This window comes from Ptychodera flava, chromosome 20, assembly GCF_041260155.1.
Source record: "Ptychodera flava strain L36383 chromosome 20, AS_Pfla_20210202, whole genome shotgun sequence".
NCBI lineage: Eukaryota > Metazoa > Hemichordata > Enteropneusta > Ptychoderidae > Ptychodera > Ptychodera flava.
The window spans coordinates 12,405,468-12,428,844 of record NC_091947.1 but is presented as its reverse complement, the minus strand read 5'-3'; the positions used below and the strand labels follow the sequence as shown (position 1 = coordinate 12,428,844).

At 39.3% G+C, this 23,377-nt stretch overlaps 1 protein-coding gene across 2 annotated transcripts; it reads right to left on the bottom strand.

The window, feature by feature from the left end:
- Positions 1-8,984: 8,984 nt before the first annotated feature.
- On the bottom strand, positions 8,985-17,912 carry LOC139120080 (O-methyltransferase MdmC-like). Of its 2 annotated transcripts, none has more exons than XM_070684157.1 (6): positions 17,695-17,912; positions 16,906-17,054; positions 12,330-12,441; positions 11,271-11,444; positions 10,653-10,786; positions 8,985-10,078 (listed from the first exon to the last, which is right to left on the bottom strand). In XM_070684157.1, exons 1-6 carry the CDS (start codon positions 17,792-17,794, stop codon positions 9,926-9,928), a joined length of 822 nt encoding a protein of 273 aa, XP_070540258.1. In that variant the 5' UTR covers positions 17,795-17,912; the 3' UTR covers positions 8,985-9,925. The 2 variants fall into 2 exon arrangements, with proteins under 2 accessions (XP_070540258.1, XP_070540259.1); XM_070684158.1 differs by having other exon boundaries at positions 17,707-17,912.
- Between the last annotated feature and the right edge of the window lie 5,465 nt (positions 17,913-23,377).

Below are 23,377 nucleotides of genomic sequence, written 5' to 3'. Positions count from 1 at the left end.
GGGTCATAGGTCACGATAAAACTGCTTTCGTTGAGGGCGCCATTGACAGGGCCGTGCACAATGGTGAGCACTGTAACAACATCAAAAAGCTTATCTGTGTACTTGGTAGCGATGGTATGACAGATTTTTTCAATTGTCCTTTTGGTGTCAGGCAAGGCTGTATCCTTTCGCCCTTTTTATTTTCTTTCTTTTTAAGTGATATCTATGAAGAGTATTAATGAGATACATGGGTTGAAGGGTACTCTCTTGGTATGGTTAAACTTTTTTACATATTATTTGCAGATGATTTGGTGCTCTTTGCTGAAAGTGTAATTAAGTTACAGAGATTGTTAAACCAATTGTCGATGTATTGTAAGAAGTACAAGACGAAAGTCAAACTCGACAAAGCAAAAATTGTAGTTTTCAGAAATGGCGGTCCACCTCGTAACTACAAAAGGTGGTACTATGAAGGAAAAGCAATAGGTGTTGTTTCTTATTTAAAATATTTGGGTGTTGTCTTTTCTTGTAGCGGTATGTGGAACAAAGCGCAAGAAGTATCGGCAGATCAAGCCTGTAAAGCTCTTTTCTCACTTAACTCAAAGTTACATAATTTAAGGGACAGTGCAATCACTGTTTGTTGTAAATATTCGACACAAAGATACTGCCTATTTTAAGTTAGGGCCTATTGCAGTGAGATTTGGGGTATATTGAAGGCAAACATTTAGAAAAAGTACATGTGAAGTTTTGTAAGTATTTATTACGCCAAAAGCATGTCATTGATGTAGCAGCCAGAGGTGAGCTTGGCAGACCAACACTTGGGTCACTAAGATTGCCTAGAATGGTAAAATACTGGTTTAAGCTATTACATAAAACTTGAACACACATATATCATGCTTGTCGGTGCCAATATTGCATGGCTGAAATAGAAAAGATTGCTGGGCAAATTTCAGACAAGTTTTATTTTCTTACGGCTTTCCTTAAAGTTGGTACAATCAGGGAGTAGGGAATGAGGCATTGTTTTTATCCTTATTCAGACAACGATGTAAAGATATTGATACCAAAACTGGCACGACACAATCGATAACTATAATGGACTTGCCTCATATTCATTGTATAAAACTTCTCTTTGTTTTGAAAAGTATCTTTGTATTTCAATGAAACCTGTTTTTAGACTCTGTCTGACTTCATTTCGTATATCCGGACACAGCCTAGCTATAGAACAAGGGAGACACGAAAATTTACCTAGAATATAAAGAGTGTGTTTATGTGACCATAGAACTGTTGAGGACGAATTCCATTGGTTTGTCCCTTAAATCATAATTTAAGAGTGAAATACATACCCATCGTTTATCACAATCCTCCAGGCTTCTCTAAATTTTACACGCTTGTTACAAATTTAGTCCAAAGAGATTATTCGCAAAGTAAGCAAATTTCTTTATTTCGCTTTCAAAGCACGAAGTGAACTTCAATGGATACTGTATAAACTTAAATATTCATATATTTTCACTTGTTCCTTTGCGAGTGAAATGTATTTTTCGGTAATGACTTTAGCACATAGGCCGGAGGACTATAATAGTGCAAATAACTTCATTACAGTAAAAAAATATCAAAAGATTAGCAATTTCAGAATCGAAAATGATAATAACACAACATCTGACATTATTTACTGTACTACTTCCTTTGTAAAATACAAATTTTGGAATATTCGAAATACGGTTACTCTTGATGGGATTAAAGTTTCCCTTCAATCCTATGTTATGCAATTAGAATATTATCTTTCCTCATGGATGAATACATTATATTTCACTTTTAAGATGATGAACAAAGCTGAAGATTTTATCACAAAGTTTTCAAGGCTTGTGAGACTTGAAAGAGAAGAATGCATCCTGAATGTCTTTATGTGATGATCTTTGTAGTTAAATGACACGTTTTCAGACAAGTTGCATTTTCATTTTAACGCATTCACAGTTATGTAGATTTGTTTTATTTGCGACTTTGTTGAAATAAATTTATGTTTTTCAAGAAAAGGTGAGCACTAGTGTGACATAAACAAACCACAGTGCTTTGAATTGCCATTGTGTATAAAAATTCCAACCAAAGGCAACAGAAAAAAAACCAGAAAAGATTGAAGGCAGATATGAAGTAAAAGTAATGCACGGACATTTATTTTGAGTCAGACCTATAACTTTTTCGGCGCTGCCTCTTTGCGCCTCATTTTATAACATCTTTAATTTTCGGTGTGCCCTCACAACATTTTTACGATATCTTTCAATGTCGGTTCCCCCTTCGGGCACCTTAATGTGTATTTTCAAACATCTTTCATTTTCGGGGCACCATTGTCCTTTGATCACGATCGACACTTTCATATCACCTGGATTCATTACATTGCATATCATTTACGCCCTAATTTGATTAATATTTAACTCACACTTTTGCTGTTGTTTTACACGTGGCCAGTGTTTCAATTTAATTTGAAACATTATCCTAGCATTATTTATTTGTTGTCCTTCTGCTGCAATTTCCCTTCCTTAACCTGGAAATATCTTGAATACTCAATTCAGCTTGCCCACATATCCTGTGGCTGATACCGTATGTCCATTGTAGGCATTTTACAATGATGTGCCAGGCTTATCATGACTTGTCAGCAAAAGTATTTGTTTTACATAAAGCGATTCCCACACTTACGCCGATATTCAATTTTGAATGTTTCTATAACTACTCTTCTTCAATGTCAAACAACTTTAAGCACAGCATGTGCAATACAATGTGACGAGGGTCGGACAATGGTGAAAGAATTTGCCGTACAGTAGACCCACTTCTAAATGTCTCAATAATATCCTAAAAAAGTCATTGATGTATTTTGTCTTCAAAGTATGTTATAAGATACACAGTCCTGTTAATATCAAAATAGAAGCTGCATCCCCAAACCATATAGCTATACCCTGATTTTGAACCAATGCACCACAGAATCTTGAATATTAGGAATCACAAGCACTTCTGCAGCATAACGTATGCAGAAGCTGCATTTTGGTTTCGTTGCACTAATTTGCATTTGTTTACATTAAGTAGTAAAAGAAAAATGGAAATTTTTCCTGTTGTCGAGGTAATAATGGAAATTGTTTTGTGTCTGACATATGTCTAAAAAACGTTTTAATATGTAAAATTCAAAATTGTCTATATCAGGAGGGGGAAACTCCTTCCTACCCACCCCAAAGTAATTGGATTTATTGAGCCATTTAAGTATTCAACTACCTCTATGCATTTGCCGGCTTCAAATCCTTAGTCGGTTTGTGCCACATTGTCAAGATATGGTTTATTTGTTTGTAGGTCACTGGTCTGTCAGTACATTGCCAGTGACCTATTTGATTTCTATTGGGTGAACGACAGATGTATTTGTTACTTCAGAGAATTTACATATTGTAGATATAGGCAGATGATGTTTTTTTGAGAATAAGAGTAGAACTGACCGGGTGAGTTCGACAGGTGGGAAATGTTTACATACTACACGTGCTGCATGTGTAGGTTGTCATTCGTTACACACAACAGTTCTGAGGTCGCGGTTGGACAGACTGAATATTCTGAGAAGGGAACTCGCTTACTCCAGCTTGTGAAGTCACCATTGACGTTCGTTTCAGTGTTAGTTGGGTGCTAGCCGTCTACACGTCTTTCTGGTGAGTGGTGTACTCAACTGGTGTACCTGTCAGCCCGGCCAGCAAGCAGTTGTGAGCTCCGATGTACCAACCAAGTGGATAACGTCCGCACGGTCTTACCTACTACCCGCCAGTCCGCTGTCCACGTCTCTGGTCTTCTAGTTTACGGTCGTCAAGCAAGTAGGAACTCACCGTATCATCGGTTATCAGTGCTTGCTCCGTCGTTCGACTTGTGAGGACTGTAGATACTGTTTTTTTTGTGAGTTGTGCTTTTATGTGCAAAAACCTGTCGTCACCCGCATTATTACATTGAGTTTTTAGAGTAGTGTTTTAATGTGTGTACTTTTTGTATTTCGTTTATTTTGGTGTAAATTACAGAATAGTTAAATCATAATTAATTGTGTGAAAGTGAGCTCTTTTCCGCACAACACACTCTGGTTCCTATATACTCATATTCGGCAGTTCTAAACTCCCGTACCAGTTGGCTAGGCAGTCCGTACCATCTTGTGATACACATGCTTTAAGCCTATTACCTGGAAGAAACTTAATCACTTATACGGTGGTAGACTGAGACCTCGGCTCAGGGGATTTCTGATTTGTCTCCTCAGTAATTTTGCTGCAGTAAAGGATAATTCTATTTTCTTCCCAACTTTCCAGCATTCTGAAGCAGAGGCTGTTTGCCTATAGTTCCATGTAAATTTCGTGCTGCTTTGCATTTCTTTCCTTATTCAGCTGCTTTGCATTTCTTTCCTTATTCAGTTATGTCACGTCATATAAAGAAAAAGCATCTTAGCAAAATAAACAGCAAATATTAGCATTTCAGCGAAAATAGAGAAGATTTTTCTGAGAGGGAATGTGCAAAAATGCCAGAATTCACACAGTTGAAAAATAAAATAATTCTTGGTGAAGCAGGGGATAATACATAATGCTCCAGCGTAATCTTCCAAGACTCCCCCCCCCCTCCCATATCAAATTGTCTACCCCTTACTCTGCACTGAGCGCTCCACACGCTTGTGATACATACATATGTAAATACCGTGTCACTCCAAAATATATCGATTTTAGTCACGGAACACTTTTCATTCCGAGACTGAAAAAACAGCCCCGAGACTGAAAAAACAGCCAAGAGACTATCATAATGTGAATGTTCGGGCCGTTGATAATTAAAACACGCGCACGGCAAACGTAACTTCCGCGTTTAGGGGGGGTTGGCTGTATTGCGATTACCGTACGCAAAATCGCACTACATGTTTTAGTATCAACATCTCGCTCCACGTTTTACTGTATCGCAAAACATCGCGCTATACTGTTTAGCGTGTACCAGTAGTGGATTCGGTTGAGTATTTCTGTCTGTTGGTTCTCCACTAGGTGACTGGATGCTTTATGTTGTGGGTTTGAACCCGATTGAAAACACTGTATATTCTTAACCACGTAATTACCGATTGTATATAGGTATGATACAGAATGAGGCTGGGTTGGATTTTCGCACTTGAAAACTTTCGTTTAGGAGGGGAGAGAGTAGCCAAACGCACTTTTCGTTTACCGTGCGCATGCTTTAATTATCCACGGCCCCTTAAGCTGCTTTCACAAATAATGAATCGGGGGGGGGGGGGGGGGGGGGGGCTGGAGGAATCGCGATTGAAATCTTATTTTTTTCTGATTCCCCTCAATACCCTAAAAAAAATTCAAATGCCTCCCCTCTATATGATTAAAATTGTTCAAATCCCCCCTCCCCAACTATAACAAGCCCGCATATTTTTAAAGGATGTGCATGCAGAAAAAATCACGTATTACGGCGTTCCGCTCGCAGGCGTTCAACACTACCTGTTATTAGCACTTTGTAAAGTAATATTCCTAAGACAAGTTCTTCAATTGATTCATTTTAAAGGCATCCGTGAACCTTTTGGCTTTATCTGTCTAAGCCAACTTGAGTTCATCCAACTCTGGCCAGGTCAATTGCTCCTGCCGAAAAGCACACAAAATGACGATCATGAGAGAGTAGGCAAATTGTGAATTCTGGCCAATTGTCATATTGTAAAAAAAACTGAGCAAGGTGACCTGCCAAAAATTTGTTTCAAAAGTACAAGACACACATATGAATTAGATGCTACTCAAAATTGACAATATTGGAAGATTAAGATATTCCATCAAATAAATGTTTTAATCTCTGAATTTTAGGTGTAACAATGGCAAATTTGGTTAAAAATAATTCAATTTATTCACATATTTTTCGTTTAGTCTTTACTGTTCAAAGTTTTACTTTTGTATTATTTATGATGAGAATGTGAAAATTTAGAAAATCAAGCATGGTGACCCCATCTTTTTTCTTTAATATTTGATTATTCTTATATGCCAGAATTCAGAAATTCGCGATAACTTTTCAAGTCTCCTGGTCTTCCATATGTTGCTGTCTGGCCTGTATGTTTCACTGTCATGAGCGTCATTTGACCCTAACTCTTCTTCAACTACCATGTACATCAGAGTCAAGCTATCTCTGTCACTGCTTATGGAGGAAGTGACAGTGACACTACAGTAGCAGGGCGGTATAGTGACACTGCCCGTAGGGGTAGATAGTTTTGTTCAGTTTATACAAGTGAGTTCTTGTTCTACTCCCTACAGCATGTTGAACTGTCCAGTATTCAGCTTGCTATCACAGCCAGTGTATGTGTACCATGAATAAATTTATATCACTGACAACTGACTGTCAGTCTTGACTCTAAGTAAATTATCACCTAATAAATATTAATATATACAGGTTTTGTCGACAAACTGAATATTTTGTGTTTGAGTATGCTGTAGGGAGATAGCAAGTAACTGTAGTTGATGTATAGGATAAAGCCCGAGTACGAGGGTTTTATCCGACTTAAAAACTATCGCCCCTAACTGATATATTTTCGTTTTCAATGTGTTTACGTCAACCGTCCCCTTTGTCAATGTAACATGTTTAGGATATGAATTTAAACTTTTATTTGTGAAATAGCCTTCCAATGTAATGGAACATCCTATAAATGCCCTAGGGCACATTATATAAATGCCCTAGGGCACAGCAGATTTTGTGTTGCAGCTGGTTTCCGCTGTGTAACCAAATTTGAATATTAAAACGTACCAGATGTCTACAGAATATGACATGTTCACTTTTGATTGGACAGTACTTTACTATGGCACTGTCATTCGTTTCTTGAATTTGGCGACCAAGGCTTTATGAGTAAATAAAAAACACCCTGAATTGAGCACTCTGATTGGTCAATCAACAGTAGATAGTTTTTTAAATATTGCATAGACATAAGGGAGCTTTCAGTAATTACAGGGGTCGGGCTGGGGGAATTTCGCGAACACCTGTACCGTAAAATGTGACCCTCCCCCTATCCTCCTGTCTAAAATGTGACCCTCCCCCTTGTCCGACATTCTAAAACTTGACCCTCCCCCCAACCACTGCGGTATTCTCCCCGGGAATAACTAAAACAGTATCAGCTAATTTACATAACAATTGGTTCAATTGTTATGTTAGGGACAAATTACACAGGGGAGGGCTGGTGTTTTTGGAGGGACAGTCGCAATTTATCACGCAAGAATTTTTGAAGAGATATGGTATTTCATACATTTGTAGGGAGGGTCACCATATTTTGTGCAACTATAAGAAGGCAAGATGTAGCTGATTTAGTGCTTCATCCAAAAATATCAAATCATAATACATGGAGTCTGTCTGGCAAATTATTGACAATTTACTCCAACAAACATGCTGTATCTGTATTTTATATATGTTTGATAATGTATTTAAATGTACTTTGCTTGAATAGGGAAGTAAAATGAACATTTGTGTACAAGAATTTGATTTCTAAATTTCATCTAAAAAGTTGGTTCACTATCCATGGTGTCTATGATGAAATTATGAATAGTTTTTTTCCAATACAAAAATAGGTAAATCTTTGCATTTGTGTACTCTTGATTATTGATATTAATTTTCTTGATTAGACTATGGTTGTGTAAGAAATTTGATTTTGGAATTTCACCGAAATGTCGATTCACTATGCATTGCGGTCTATGGTGAAACTATGAATAATTTTTTTCAGTACAAAATTAGATAAATCTGTGCATTTATGTATGCTTGATTATTTAGATTATTGTTCTTGATTAGACTAGAGTGGTTACAAGTCTATGGTTGTGCAAGAAATATGATTTTGGAATTTCACCAAAATGTCCATTCACTATGCATTGGGGTCTATGATGAAACTATGAATAATTTTTTTTCAGTACAAAATTAGATAAATCTGTGCATTTATGTATGCTTGATTATTCACATTATTGTTCTTGATTAGACTAATATGGTTACAAGTCCATAGTTGTGCAAGAAATATGATTTTGCAATTTCACCAAAATGTCCATACACTATGCATTGGGGTCTATGATGAAACTATGAATATTTTTTGTCAGTACAAAATTAGATAAATCTATGCATTTAGTATACTTGATTATTTAGATAAAAATTAGATAAGTCTGTGCATTTATGTATGCTTGATTATTTAGATAATTGTTCTTGATTAGACTAGAGTGGTTACAAGTCTATGGTTGTGTAAGAAATTTGATTTTGGAATTTCACCAAAATGTCAATTCACTATGCATGGTGGTCTATAAGTGTGTACGTATTTTGTTGGTGATTTCTTATTCAGGAAATATCACACAGACAATCAAAGTTTTGGCCATAATATCAGCTTCTGTCAAAAGTGACCCTCCTCCCAAGATAGGTTTATAAAAAATGACCCCCCCCCCTTGAACTGTTTTCTAAAAAGTGACCCTCCCCAATTCCCCCGGCCCACCCCCCTGTAATTACTGAAGGCTCCCTAATGCAAAAATCATCAACATTTGCAGCTTCTGCCCTTTTACTATAGGCTCGTTTGGTTTTTACGACAAATCACACATGTTTAGATTTTTAATTTCGAGATACTATAGTCATGAAATGTAACAAAATGTTTCTAGATTTTGGTAAATTATTACTAACATTACATCAATTCGATGACATAAAAATGGTATTCATTTTTCTTTGAATTACCTACAAAAACTTTGGGAAATGTAAACATAAAAAGGAACCAAAAATTTTCAAGTCCCCCCTACAGGTAGAGCAAAATTGCAAGACCTCCCTCTACTACCCCCAAAATTTTCGAATCCCCCCTGAATTCCTCCAGCCCCCCCCCCCTCAAACCTTTTTTTTGTTTTTGTGAACGCAGACTTATGGTCCATGAGTACCATCGCCCCACTTTTACCAACAACTAGGGAAGTCTTCAGCAGCTGTGTTCTTATCACAACGACACCAGAGACGTGATTTTCTTTGTAAGAAAATGTCGGGATTCGGTAACCACGTTTTATCAAATTGATCTTTATTCAGTATTCTATTTATAGGTATTACCAAAATTCTTTTTAATTTCACTACTTTCAAAGCATTTACGATATTCTAGAATCCAGGTTTTCCCTCTAGTTTACACATTGAGGGTTTAATAAAACGTAAAATTGATGAGAAAACTGCTCTTAGGTCTAAATAAGCGTAATAATAGCATTGACAAGTATTGTCAACATGTCCTGTCTATTGCCTAAGAGGTTAATCGAGTTCAGAAAAGAACTATATGTGTCATTTTAGGAAACGTGAAAATGTACTGAAACATTTAAAATAATAACATTCACAGTTTTAGACATTATATTCATTATCTATCTCACGAATATCTCACGATTTACACTGGCTAATATTAAAATAAATTTGTTTTTACGGCCTTTTTCAACTTCTAAATTACATTTCTCTTAATACCGTATTCTGTTGATTGATGGGTTTTGCAGCTTTATCATGATGAAAACGTACTTCACCATTCACATGTGTTTTACATCTTCAATATTAAAGGTAGAATGCGCCTCCATGTAACCTTTTCAGACACTCAAGTTTTTACAACATTTGTCTGGTCTGCCACGCCTTTATGGACTCACCTTGAAGCCGTGTCTTGTTTCAGTGAAAATCGGAGTTTCCGGACCCCCATATCGATGAAACTTGCCTTGAGGTAACTTTGTATGAATGAATTCAAAATTTATGCGGGACCACTGGTTTTCATTGATCATCACGATTTTTACGAAAACAAGAAGGTGAAAAGGTTATAGTTGAACATTTTCCTGAGAAAAGTTAAGTTTGACTAAACGAACGTTTTGAAGTTCTGGTAGGGGCGCCCGTCACCTTTTAAGTTTGGTAAAGGAAATGAGCCTCGCTCAATATCATATTATTGTAAAATTTTAGGCCAAGTAAACGCAGTAATAATATCTGTTTATTTCTTCCGTGCCAACGTGACGCCATCTGCGATCAACAACATGGAAATATCCACTCTGCTGTCTTTCTTAACAACTTCATTGACAGCCCTCGTCCCTCTGGTGAAGGCAGTGTCGTTGGTTGGATCATAAACGGTCCCATACCACATCACCTGTGCAGAAGGAATTTTACATTATTACGACGTGAACATATGGCCCTTTCATTATGACACCAGTATAAACTCGCGGTTATGAATGCTCATCAGTAAGTACTGAGAGAGAGAGAGAGAGAGAGAGAGAGAGAGAGAGAGAAGAGAGAGAGAGAGAGAGAGAGAGAGAGAGAGAGAGAGAGAGAGAGAGAGAGAGACAGACAGACAGAGAGACAGACAGACAGACAGACAGACAGACAGACAGAAGGAATCCGATATAACAGACAGACAAGAACAGTTGAAAAAGGGAGATGGGATGTATGGGTGGGTGGATGATGAATTGATGGATTGAAAGGCGGCGGTAGACACAAATGGAAATGGATAGACAGGTTGGTCAGTAGCTCTGCGTGGCATGCAGGGCTGCGTGTGACCGACTATAGGCCTCCGGGAGGCCTGTAGTCGCCACGCAGAGCTAGGTCGGTAGGTGCAGATGATTCGATGATATGGTTTGCCGTTGGATTGATTGATGCTTGTACAAGCGATGAAAAGTTCAAATTCAAAAATCAGACAAACATATTTCCAAAAATAATATTCTTACATTGTCCAAGGCTACTATGCCACCTTTTCTGAGCAACTGTAAAGACTTTTCGTAATATTCCACCATAACTTCCTTGTCAGCGTCGACGAAAATGAAATCGAATGTTCCAGCCTCCCCTGCCCGTAGTAGATCATCTAGAAGAGAGACGTGTGTATTATTTTCAATTGCATCCTTTTGACTAGTTTGTTCTTCAAACATATTCATTGAACTATACAATCATGAGCATTTTCTTCACCAGGCCACATGGTGTCTTGCATTGTGTTATTGCACGCAATGTGTGCCTGTGTCGACCACCCGATAATTTGTAGATCGTTTCATTTATATTGAATGATTTAGAAATAGGGGTCTAATTGTATACTAAATCCGATTCTTGACATTTTAAACGGACCTATACCGCGGTTACTTGTTGCTTGCACTTTCGCTCTGAACCTACGCGGCCCATAGATGTGTGTAGAAATACATGTCAAAGCATTACGTTGGTTGACGTGTACATACACAAGTCTACAGGCTGCGTAGGCGCAGGGCTGCAGTGCAGGCAACAAGTAACCGCGGTAGGTCCGTTTAAAATGCCAAGAGATCAAACTTATTCAGCCAAAGAGTAACTAGGATTGGACCTACCTAGGGTGTTCAGTGCCGGCTGTATTCGAAGGTCAATCATGCCATCGACACCAAGCTTCTTCCAATAGTTTCTCCCAAAGTCAGCAAACCTTCGTTCGATATCACATGCAACAACTTTTCCGTCGCTTGGTATGGTCAATGCCATACTCAGAGCATTGTAGCCGGTAAATGTACCTAAAATTATAAATCGAATAAACGACTTGGTCCATTAAATGAGTCATACCTTGTATAATAATCAATTAAAGGCGATAGGGGTATATTTGGCACACCAAATTAGAAAATTACATAGTGAAAATATCCGTTTTCTATGTCTAAACTCTATGTCAGACTCTTTGGACGCTTGACTCTGACTGTGTTTGGAGTCGTGTCACTTGATCTGGAAAATAAGGTGCCATGGTAATTTCGCAGCGATTTACAATGAAAGCTCACAACACAAATGAATTAAGCACGAAATTTTATCAGGCGCAATGACACGGATCTATAACGTTGGTCACGTCGATCATGTTTCATTACAATGCTAACACCACAAGAGGAGAATGGCGACTCCCCCCCACCCCCACCCCCCAAAAAAGTAAGCGTGTTTTAATGTACGTGCCTTAAGGACTTCAGGAACTAAGCTAGATCGGTTGGAAACTGTTTGTTTTACTTTTATTGCAGTGGGATGAGACCCATAAAAAAAAAGCAAATTTGAGAAAGTCATAATGATTTTTAAAATGAGGGGTAAAGTTCAGGGTCGGAAGGGGACACGTTGCGCTCTCTTATGAGACACGGCGCGGTTCAACTCGGTTGATGGAGGTCCGAGATGATATTTAACTCGCCATAGCTTCCAACGTTTTCATTTCACATGTGTATCTGATACACTGGTATCGAAGTTCACAGGCCAATATCGTATGAACAACATTGCAATTCCATTCAATCAAATTTTAAGCACATGTAATCGTCACAGTATTGTCGGTTTTGTTAACACAATCTACAATTGCATGTACCACGAAAGAACAGAACGTGCATGTACGTCAGCATAGCACAATCGACATGCAGATGTCACGTGATGTACCTTACCGATCTCGATTACTTTCCTGGCATTCAACATCTTCAAAAGCAAGGTGAAAAACTGACACTCCTCGGGAGGACACATCATGAATGCTTCGGCCTTGAAAGTCTTGATCGTTGCCTGAAAAAGGGGGTGCGCCAGAAAATAACAATTTCGATCAATGCTGTGTACATTGAGCTTTTCATTGAGAAAGCCTAGCAGTGTTGAACATTGAAAAGATTCTTTTCATCGGTTTGTAACATGTGATACATGGTTCCAAAAGTATATAATAACATATATCTCCTCGACTCACACTGTAGCATCTATCAACGCCCAGTAAACCTGGCCATGTTGTCGGGGTTTCCCGTTGACTTTGCCCGCCCCCAGCACCCCGAGTTTTCACCAGGCAATAAGTGTCATTTTAGGAAACTAAAGAAATGTTTCCGGAGTTAAAAACTCATGTATCGGTAATACCCCTACTTCTTACTAATGCCCCCAACTATTTCAACGTATTGTCACAGTAATCGGTTAAAGACAAAACGTAATAAGAACATTGAATCGTCAGAATTCCCCTTTTACGATGAATGCAAAGCCGGTAAGGAGTGACTATCAAAGTGCATTTCTAATTTTTACTTAATTGTTACTTTTACATCTTTATATTATCTCCAGTTAACGCATTTCGTGATGGAACCTCACAAAAAGTAATCTTAATAGGTAGGGTGCGGGTTCGGGTGTTTTACAGACTTTTCTGTTTTCCAGCATATTGGGGAACAGGTCGTTCGTTCCCACCATAGAGAAACATAGACAGAGTGGCAACGGGTATTGTTTAAGGCGTGAAGCGGTTACGTAACCCATCCATGTTCGCCTCGCCTCTCTTTTCCGAAGAGTGCCGACCATGAATCCTTCGGTAATTTTCGGATTTTCGCCAATTGTTAAGCGAAAGTATGTTCGGCAAAGTTTGTGTTGTTGTTGTCGTGTGGTGCTGAGCAGAATTGACGTGCTGGCGAAAACGGGAGTGTTTTGAGCTTCAGGAAAGTGAGTTTTACCGTTTTAAAAATTCCTCTCATATTTTTATGAATATATAATGAGTGTGTTTGAACCAAATTTGAAAATCTTCTATCGATACTGTCTGGTTTTACTCAATGGTTTACGGTCAGTCATACCCTCTTTTACACGTGCGTCAAGGAAGGACATGTTTATGAAACTGCTGGCGTGTTATGTTTTGATTAGCGTGAAGCAGTGTTTCTGGCCTGAGAGCTCACAAAGTAACTATGGTTGCTACGCGATTGGCGTACGATGCCATCTCGTCGTATTTTTCGCATAATCTCGTGTAATTATCAACCACAAACAAAGCCTCCAAAGCTAAACACCTTTGGAGCTCATTTTAATATGAAAAGCCAATAGTCTACCGAGACGACCATGGAACAAACGGCATGCAAGCGTTGCGACTCTGTGTTACTCTGTGTTCACACATAGAAGCAAGCAGAACAGCTTGAAAATCAAACATTACATTCGTTGTGATGGTTTGGGTATTCATGGCATACCGTGGTTTCGCCCATTCTTTTCTAGAATGGACCTCCGGAAAGGGAAACGGGGTGAAAGTGGTCAAATCTATCTTTCTAGAAAATTTGTATCGCCCAAAATATCCAAATTTAAGTTCAACAATGTTCGGCGGCGCTTAGAGTTACAATGAAAATGCTCTCTGGAAGATATAAGTTTTTAAGCGTCTTTTGAAACTGTTTACATTAGGAGAGGTTTTTATGTCCAGGGGTAAAGAGTTCCAAAGGACAGGAGCTGCTACAGAGAAGGAGCGGCAAATAAATTCCTGAGATATTGTGGAGCTTGTCCATTAAGCAAAAGTTTTTTATACAATGCGATGATGTACTAGAAGCCAGTGAAGTTGCATAAGTATGGGGGTAATGTGGTCCGATTTCTAGGTATTTGTAACAATTTCAGCAGCTGTGATTTGGGCACTTTGTAACGGCTGTAATTGTGTATCGGGCAAGCCATATAGTAGAGCATTGCAGTAGTCAAGCTTTGAAGATATAACTGCGTTGACGAGGGTGACACAGGAATCCCTGGACAAGTACTTTCTGATGCGACCAATTTTGCGAAGGAGGAAGTGAATAGCACTGCAAGTGGCACCAATATGTTGTTGGAATGTATGGTTTTCATCAAATACAACACCGATGTTCCTCGCCAATGAAGTGGTTTCAATAACACTGGAACAGATGTTGATGTCAGTGAAAGGCGCTGGCAAATGGTCAAATGACCTCAATGTAAACCTGCTTGTCTCTAATACGACACGATTTCTCTGAATACCTGGAAACTCTTGGATATTTTGTAACTTTCACATGTTAATTCAAACTTTTTGGGTTAATTCTGTATATTTCAAACCAATAGGATAGCCTAAGACGCCAGAAACAGGAATAACATCAGTCTCGCTGAAAAATCAAAACTGCATTTTAACTTGTTGGCGTGAAAACGTATCAGTTTTCCAAAGTGCGCCAAAGCCTTTCAATTTAAGCTAGGCATATTTCAAACACAAAATTTCAGATTGAATAAAAGTGTTTTCCGTTGTTGAATGTCAAAGGTATCATGCGAAGTCAAACTAAACAGAATGTCGTTACTTTTAAAAGATGAAATGAACTAGAATTGCCTGAAGAAACAAAATTCATTTAACAATGCTGACCTAAAATCGTAATACCGTGTCATTCAATATTGTAGCACAAGAGTATTGTGTTTACAATGCGCAAGAAACGCGTATAGTTATTCACTAAAAAGTCGTGTAAATTAATTTCACCATTCCTCACACTTGTTATCGATTTCCTAAATCAATATTCATTCCTGGTTTATGTGCCAATTTCCTCAACCAAACAACCCGTGCTGTTTGAATATTAAATTTGAAGGAAGGATTTTTTCTAGTAAGGTATTAAAGTATGCGCCCCGAGAGTGAAAGACTTAAACTTAGGCCTGACTTTCCTTAATGGAACTTTGAACTATTCTCTTACGAAATTAAGGGGTCACAGTGCAAAATTTTGTACTTAGAGAAACAAATTACCTTACATTTACCGATATTTGAAATTAAAAATGGCCGCCATCCCTGTGTTATCTCTAAGAGGAATAAGTCTAGAGAATTTTCGATTTTCGAAAAAATAAGATTGTGAGAATTTTTTTTTTGCTGAAAGAGCTTCAAAATGAACCCCAACAAGCAGTAGTCCAGAAAAGTATTGCAAAATTCTAGAGTCCGAATATCTGTCCCCGAGGCGCATTCTACCGGTACGGTAAGTCAATTTTATACTTGGTAAGAATCCGACAGTATTTCAGAAATCTTAGAATATTATCTCAATGACATATTTGTAGGATGAAGCTGTATCAATCCTAACCGTACCATGATATAACATACATATTCGGGGTAGCTTTCATGTATGAGCACGAATCGGAATTGTTCATTTACCAATAGTTAAGAATACCTCTTACTCTTTTACTCTTTAGAACCAACATGGAGCTTATTTGGATCATTTCCTCTAAGAATTAGTCACATTTACATTTCCCTAATATATTCAACTTTTCTAACATTTTTGACGAAAATAAAGTGTGAGCAAACATCGGAGAGTGTTTCTATCACATTTTACCTTGACTGGCTTTACAGCAGATTTCACACGAGGTTCATGAGCGTGTCCATGTTTAAACACAAAGGTCGATGAGCCGAACGTATAGCAATCTCAAAGTCGATAAACTAACGATGGCCTTGCCTTTTTAGAGAATGTAATTATCTTTTCGCGCGGTTCTCGTGTATCTTATGATTAAAGTAGCCCTCACGGTATAGACAGTGTATTAAAAAGACCAGCAAAGACACTATCAAAAGAGAAAAAAGTCTAACAATAGTAACAAGATTACTCGATCTTGAAGGATACCTACTTCAAAAGCCTTCTGATACGCACGTCAATAAACAAAGCGAGTCTTGTCAAAGTGGCATGCAGCTACTTAACTCTTTCACGCTACGTATTCGATCGATGGTTAAAATGTGCGAATCATTAGGACGAAAATCTTTTCGAGAAATGCTCTCACAAGTATTTCACTTCGATCTGCATTGTTTGATTGATGTATGGATTCGAGCAATCGACACTTTCAATTGACGCCTAAAATGATTTTACCGGATGTGTGTGTATGTGTGTGTGTGAGAGAGAGAGAGAGAGAGAGAGAGAGAGAGAGAGAGAGAGAGAGAGAGAGAGAGAGAGAGGGAGACAGACAGACAGACAGACAGACAGAGACAGAGAGACAGAGACAGACAGACAGAGACAGACAGAGAGAAATGGAGAGATAGGGGAGATGCAGGGACGAGCAGATTTACAGGAATAGTGTGTGTGTGAGAGAGTAGGAGGGATAGACGGAGAGAGAGGAAGAAACAAATCTAGATCGAGGGGGTACGGAGAGACGCAGGCAGGGGAGGTGACACAGGAATAGTAACAGGTAGATGGACGGAATAAAATGCGTAGAGGTCGACAGAGACGCAAGGAGGATAGAGATGGGACACTAGGATGTGGACAGACAGCTTTGAAGGGGGGGGGAGGCTGATAATAATGGTTAGCGAGGGTAACCCACCTTCCTCAGGTCTGCCAAGATAGGATGTTCACGCAGAGAATGTTCGATCAGATACTTCGTCTCAGGATCATTCTCGCACATGAAACTCTTCTGTTTGTTGCTGGTAATCCATGGTTCATCTTGACCCTTGCGGGTAGTAAATTTGTACCCTGCAAAACGAAAAAATAAAACCCGGAGGAAATCAGTGATTTAACAATTAATGTAAAAGCGTAGTAGATGAGAATATTTCTAAATATTTCATACCTTCAATTTTCATGGAATGAGTAGGGTAGTTTTTTGAAACAATTTGTGTGCATCGGGCAAGTCAGTGACTTTCGGGTTACTATTTAGATAGTTTGCATTAAAACCAGTAGATACAGTAGTAGTATCATTGCTTGAGTAAAGTATATAAACTTGTGGTAACTATATAGATTGCGTTGAATTGCCCGTACAGTCAGATCATCCGTCTTTTGTTACAGTTAATTTTGCTAGTGACAGTTATCAAAGCCATTTACGTGAAGTCTGAAAACACTTGCCAAATTTATCTTGCATTATCGTACTTTTTAGGACTAAAGTGGCGGGCGAACCCCGATATATATGTTAATCATGGTAGTTGCAAGGAGATCATAAGAGAAATAATGTCGAACATTCAATTGGAACTCAAAACATATAGTGTTCGCAAGAAACACAATACGATAAAAGTGTCTAAATGTTCTTACATTAAGTACGATTAGATTAGGGGCGAGACGTGGGACTTGGAAAACCTGGTGGTCAAATGCGAGCATTACTTCACGTGGTGTTAATTTTTACCTGCAAACATACCTAGAGCTGCCACTGCGGCACCCGTGCACACTGCGCAAGCGAACGACGTCAAGTCACAAGTCAATAGGGACGAGAGCAGTGACATCATGACAGGACTGGTAACCGATAGAAGAATTACGTATACTTCTGATCAACGAAGGAAGAAGCTCTGAAGGGCTGTTGTCACTGAGAACTTCTCGAGGACGCGATTACGTCGAAAGTAGAGAATCGCTGACGGAACGACACTTTGTACTTCAGCGCTACAATGCAGAATGTGAACTGCGGAAGAGTTCATTTTAATCAATGTCTATATAGAAAAGAAAGCTTTCGTTTTCTTACAACGCAAACTCGAAGCCTTCTAAACATGTAGCGTTTGACCATGCAATTTTTTTTTCAGGAAAGGCTCTGTGCGCTTAAGAAAGAGATCTTGTTCTTTTTGGAGCTGAATTACTTATCAACGAACTTTGTCAGATCGTGCGTGCCATCATGAAACCCCTTTCAAATACTTCAGAATGTGAAGTGCCGCATAATCAACGTCCTCTTATCTCGATCGATTGTCCTAGAAAACTAGGTGCCAATCAGACCTATTTGTGAGCAACGTGGGCTTGAGTTTCGGATAATGAAATTGATATTGAAGACGTGGGATGAAGGATTTGTGATTTTTTTTCTAATACGTCATTCATCCTTACCCACCGTTCCATTTACAGCTACAGGAATAGAACAAGAATATTATCTTTAGAGGTATACTGTCACCTGTTGCAATTTGAAGCAGTTACCATGGAAAGAGACAATCTAACCAATCACAGATTTTAAGCGAGTGGCCGCTTTTTAAAAACAGCGCCCTCATATGGGTATTTTGAATACCAAGGAGCGCCCCTTTGCCCATATAGGGGCATGTTTAGATTACAGGTGACCGTATACCTTTAAGCTAAAATATATATTACATCAGGAAAGATACATCGCCCTTCGGTGTCGCCTGCGTTGGGAAATATTCGAAGCGCAACGAATCTCTACCCAAAGCTTTGCTAACGTAAGAGTGACTTCTTTGGATTGTCTCATCAAAGGAAGGATTATCTGAATACCTTTTATTTAGATCTGTGTGACTAGGGATTTTCGCTCAACGAATCTCTACCCAAAGCTTTCGTTTACAAGGAGGGGGTGTTGAGGTCAATGAGTTTTGTTGGCCATGCGCGTTTTTCTTTTATATTCCGTAGTCCCTAACACGGGTAATACTGCTAATATTCCGATAGGGTTCTAACTTGCATTTTCTCAGACAAAAACGATTAAACGATCGATTAAACCAAACTTTACTTTGCTCTGGATCAACACTTTGGGAAAGGTATAGAAAGCGTACCAGTCGCTGAAAGTGTTTCGTAGCCCACGGATAATTCTTTCGATCCTTTGGTCTGCCCAATTTTATCCGTTATTGTACCTCATCGCGTGCCTTCTATAGCTGGTCGCTCGGCCATTTTTTTCTCCGCGCGTTAGACGTAAACACTCTCCTTGGGATTACCCCGAATATTTTCATACTGGGTATGCCATCCAAGTTGAAAACATCTAAGTATGTATATTCCAAAATATGACCCATTTTGAGGGACTATTTTCATGACACATTTGGGGAAATTTTTACCGTTATTCTATTGCCTTTAGCGGTTGTCCTCAAGTATGGGGACATTTCCAATGTTGTCGATTATGTTCAGGATATTTTCGGATTGAAAGTATATCTACGTTTAGGACTTTTTTCTTGAAAAAGCGATTCATTCGGGCGACACATACCAATACATCTTTCTGTTGGAGTACCCCTCTCCTTTAAAGACAGTTATCCCTGTGAAGTACCTAACAGACATTACCCAGCATTTTAGAGTAAGTGAAGGATAGGGCTGGGTTAAGTCCCTATGTAAATCTTTAATATTAGGTAACTAATGTATGGCTACGGCGTCCGTTTGTTATCCCGAGGGGCCGAGCTTTAGGAGAAACACATCGCTATTTTCCGAGGCGCAGGTATGCCTTTAGTCGATGCTGGACACGTGCCGGAAATATGACAAAAAGGGAACAAGGAATGAAAAAAATTGCGGTCATAAAATGAGCAAACAAGACTGAGCAACTGTGCACGAAATGACACAGGTGAAAAGGTGTTTACTTAGCGAAGGATTTACAAATATTGTCATACCATCGCAATATATACACCTAGAACCGGGGCATGACCGGAAATGCTCAACCATTGCATGAGCACATGGGGTCACACCGTCTTAATTATCATACGTGATGACGTAAGTTAGTATTCATGATTACATTCAGGCCCTGGCTTGAATTTAATTGTCATCAATAACAATAATGCATGCAAAACACCGACACGCTGCATTGACGAACCAAACACTGAGTATTTCAGAAATACGGCAAAACACCGCGGTTACTGTACATTTAAAAGGAGTATGCTCCGGGAGTATGCTACAAATACCGGGTAGTAGACTCCTCTTTTACAGCTTTGGAAGAATTTAAAAACCTACCCAAAGCACTGAGGGCGCTCTAAAATTTTGAGTTATATGACTGCTACCACATGCAAGCACGAGGGCTTCAAATGCACAATGGTACAAACAACACCACAAGTGTGGCCGTTCCCATCTCGGGGCTGTTCTCGGAATGGGCCGTTTTCGCAATTCTCTGGTTTTCCGTCAATGTTTTCCACCATAGACAAATGGTAACAACACTTAACAAAACCTGAATTATCTGCTTGTCAACCCAGTTTGTGTCAGTGCCGCCGGTCACGCGCACCACCCAGTTTGACCGTCACTTAATATCGAACAGTATTCAAAGAAACGGTCCTACTAATTACTGCCGTCCCTGCCCGTCATTCTTCTAGCACTGCCCGTCACGAAATTGGCCTTTTCAATACAGTAATAGGTCGATATCTTAATATTCCACAACATTTACTTGTGATATAAACTTATAAAATCATAGTCCAGGGCCCCCAAACCGCCGATCGATTTACGACCCGATAGTCATGCCGCTGACGCTGATATTCACCGGTGGTTGCCTGTGTGTGCGTACATGCATGGACACATGTGCATAGCCCTTGAATGTGGTCTCGATTTTGATCAAACTTACAATTAAGGATTATATATCAAAACTGATAAATGATTTATGTTTTAACATGGATTCACAGAAAGTTTCGCCACGGTGTTCATTTTTGGCCCTGGAATTCCATCTACCCACCCTTTGCAGAGTAGTAAGCTAATGGGGCAAGTAAACATGGATGCGCCGGTGCGATTCAACGATCAACCTGTATATCGGATCGAAAGTCAACAATTTTACGGCTCGGACTATGATTTACAAGTTATATAAAAGTATAAGGCGCGGGGTATTATATATTGACTGATTACTGTAGCTATGATAGGCTACATTCAGGACGGGCAGCGACGGGCAGTAATTAGTAGGCAAAACAGGTGGTTTTCACCGAGGGCAGAACTCGGTGCAATGATACTGAACATTAATAGTAAGCCTGTCACCTTGAAGGTAATACTGCAGGTGAAACAAGGACTTCAAACGCACGATGGTACAAACAACACCACAAGTGAAACGTACACATAGAAATACACGCGTTCCTACGTCGTGCCCACCCGGGCCACGCGATTAACATATGACTGATACTGCTGGATAGTGTTAATTGGGTCGATAAACAGTCAATTAATAGTTTAATTGACTACCTGGTGATTTGCAAGTCGTGTTAACGACGTCATATGCAAAGCAGGCCAAAAGACAAAAGCCCCCACAGATATTGACAGCTGGCCAGGGGTCACCATGAATACGTAATGACGCTTCACTACGCAGAAACTGCGTAGTCAAGCCCTTCTTAACCGGTCAAATCCTCTTGGCATTTTCCCTCACGATATTTTGAAGGGTACCGCAAAATTACAGTATTGCCAACTCGCATCCGTTTTTGTCAAACCTGTCTTTTCGTAAGTCATCTGCTTAGCTTATTTCAACATAACCTCTAGCCAACGGTGAATAAGCTTTGGAGCTTCACTCCTGCCTGGAGTGCGCACCGCTACAGGCGACTGCTGTTAGAAAAGTGCATGAATATTTCCATCTTAAAGAGGCACTCCCACCTGGTAATATTTTTAAAAATCATTTTTTTAATGCCAACGGTCGATATTTGACATGGCGACTGCAGGCGGATCGCGAGATATCGATAAAAACATGTCCTCAAAAAGTTAAAGTTTGAATTCCGGTGCCCCACCTGAATTCACCTTCCGAACTTGAACATAGAACGTTCGGCACTACACTGGGGCCATTGTCAACTAAGCTATGGAGTACGAGTCTACGCTGACGCTGCTGTACGCCACAGCAGTACCACTCGCGTCGGTGAGCGGTCATGTCCCATGGAAGAAAGCCAAGTCCTACTGACTCGGCAAAAAAGCGAAAAACAAAGTTTGCTGATCCACCAGATTTCGCATAGGTGACTAGCTCAGATAGGTGCGGGTGATACATAGTATGCATAGTGGCCGCCGTATGCGCGCATACGACACGCGGCGGCCGCTATGTATCGAACCACGCGTAACTGTGTGGCAGACGACAAAATGTAGTTATCAGAGGCAACTAATATTTTACACGTAAAACTGATATCTATGTGGTATTGTTTTAAAAATTTAATACAACTGATTGAGTGAAATGACATGTTTTTATCGATATCTCGCGATCTGCGCGGAGTCGCCACGTCAAATATCGACCGTTGACATTAAAAAAATGTGTTTAAAAATGTTGCCAAGTGGGAGTGCCTCTTTAATTTACGCAGTGATGTTTCAAGCAATCAGCAAGATACATAACAGGGTACATTATTTTGCATTTTGATAGGAACAATCTTATTGTACGAAAAATATCGTACCCCCTGAGTTACCTTTGCTCAGAAAACTGCATAATCGTGTGCCTTCTTTTTCAGAAAGCCACAACTGCAGAGAGTATGGAAATTGAACTCACTTGTAATTATGGCTAGTTCAACCATACCACATGCATATTACCCTCGATTTATCTACGAAGTTCAAACTTTTTGAGTAAGAACATTGTATACATGGGTTTAAGACGAACAATGGCGGTACAGTACAGCAAATGTAAACAGCGAAAGAAACTTAACGTCATACTGAGACCATTGTAATGCCATCATCAGTACATGAAACTTCAATTGCGAAGTATTATTTTGAGACCTGTAAATCCCAAAATGTGTAATTCTGCGATTTAATGACGCCCATTGTTATTATAAATAATATAGTGTGATACCCGAAGAAGCTAGCACAATACGTGCGGGGTCGTCATTCGGATATCATCGGCATGAATGGGATAAGAAAGGGTAATTGGAGGAAAACATTCACATTATAGACAACTATTCTGTAAACATCTTTTTCGAAAATGGATTTTCTACAGCAATACCTGTATACATTCATAGACAATCTCTTAGGAAGTCAGACTACGGGTTACGGGTTAATTGTTACTTTGACGGTCTCTCCATCGTGGGGACCGTTGTTTCTTCATTGAAAGGCAGCTGTGTCAGCAATTCAGGCCAATGAACCAATCAGAGGCATGTTATTCAAATGCGATATACACGGAGTCTATCAATATATCCTGCAGTGTCAACGCATATGCCTTATGTCTTATGTTCAGAGATAACATTTCAGTAAAATGCGTAAAATTTTACGCCTCT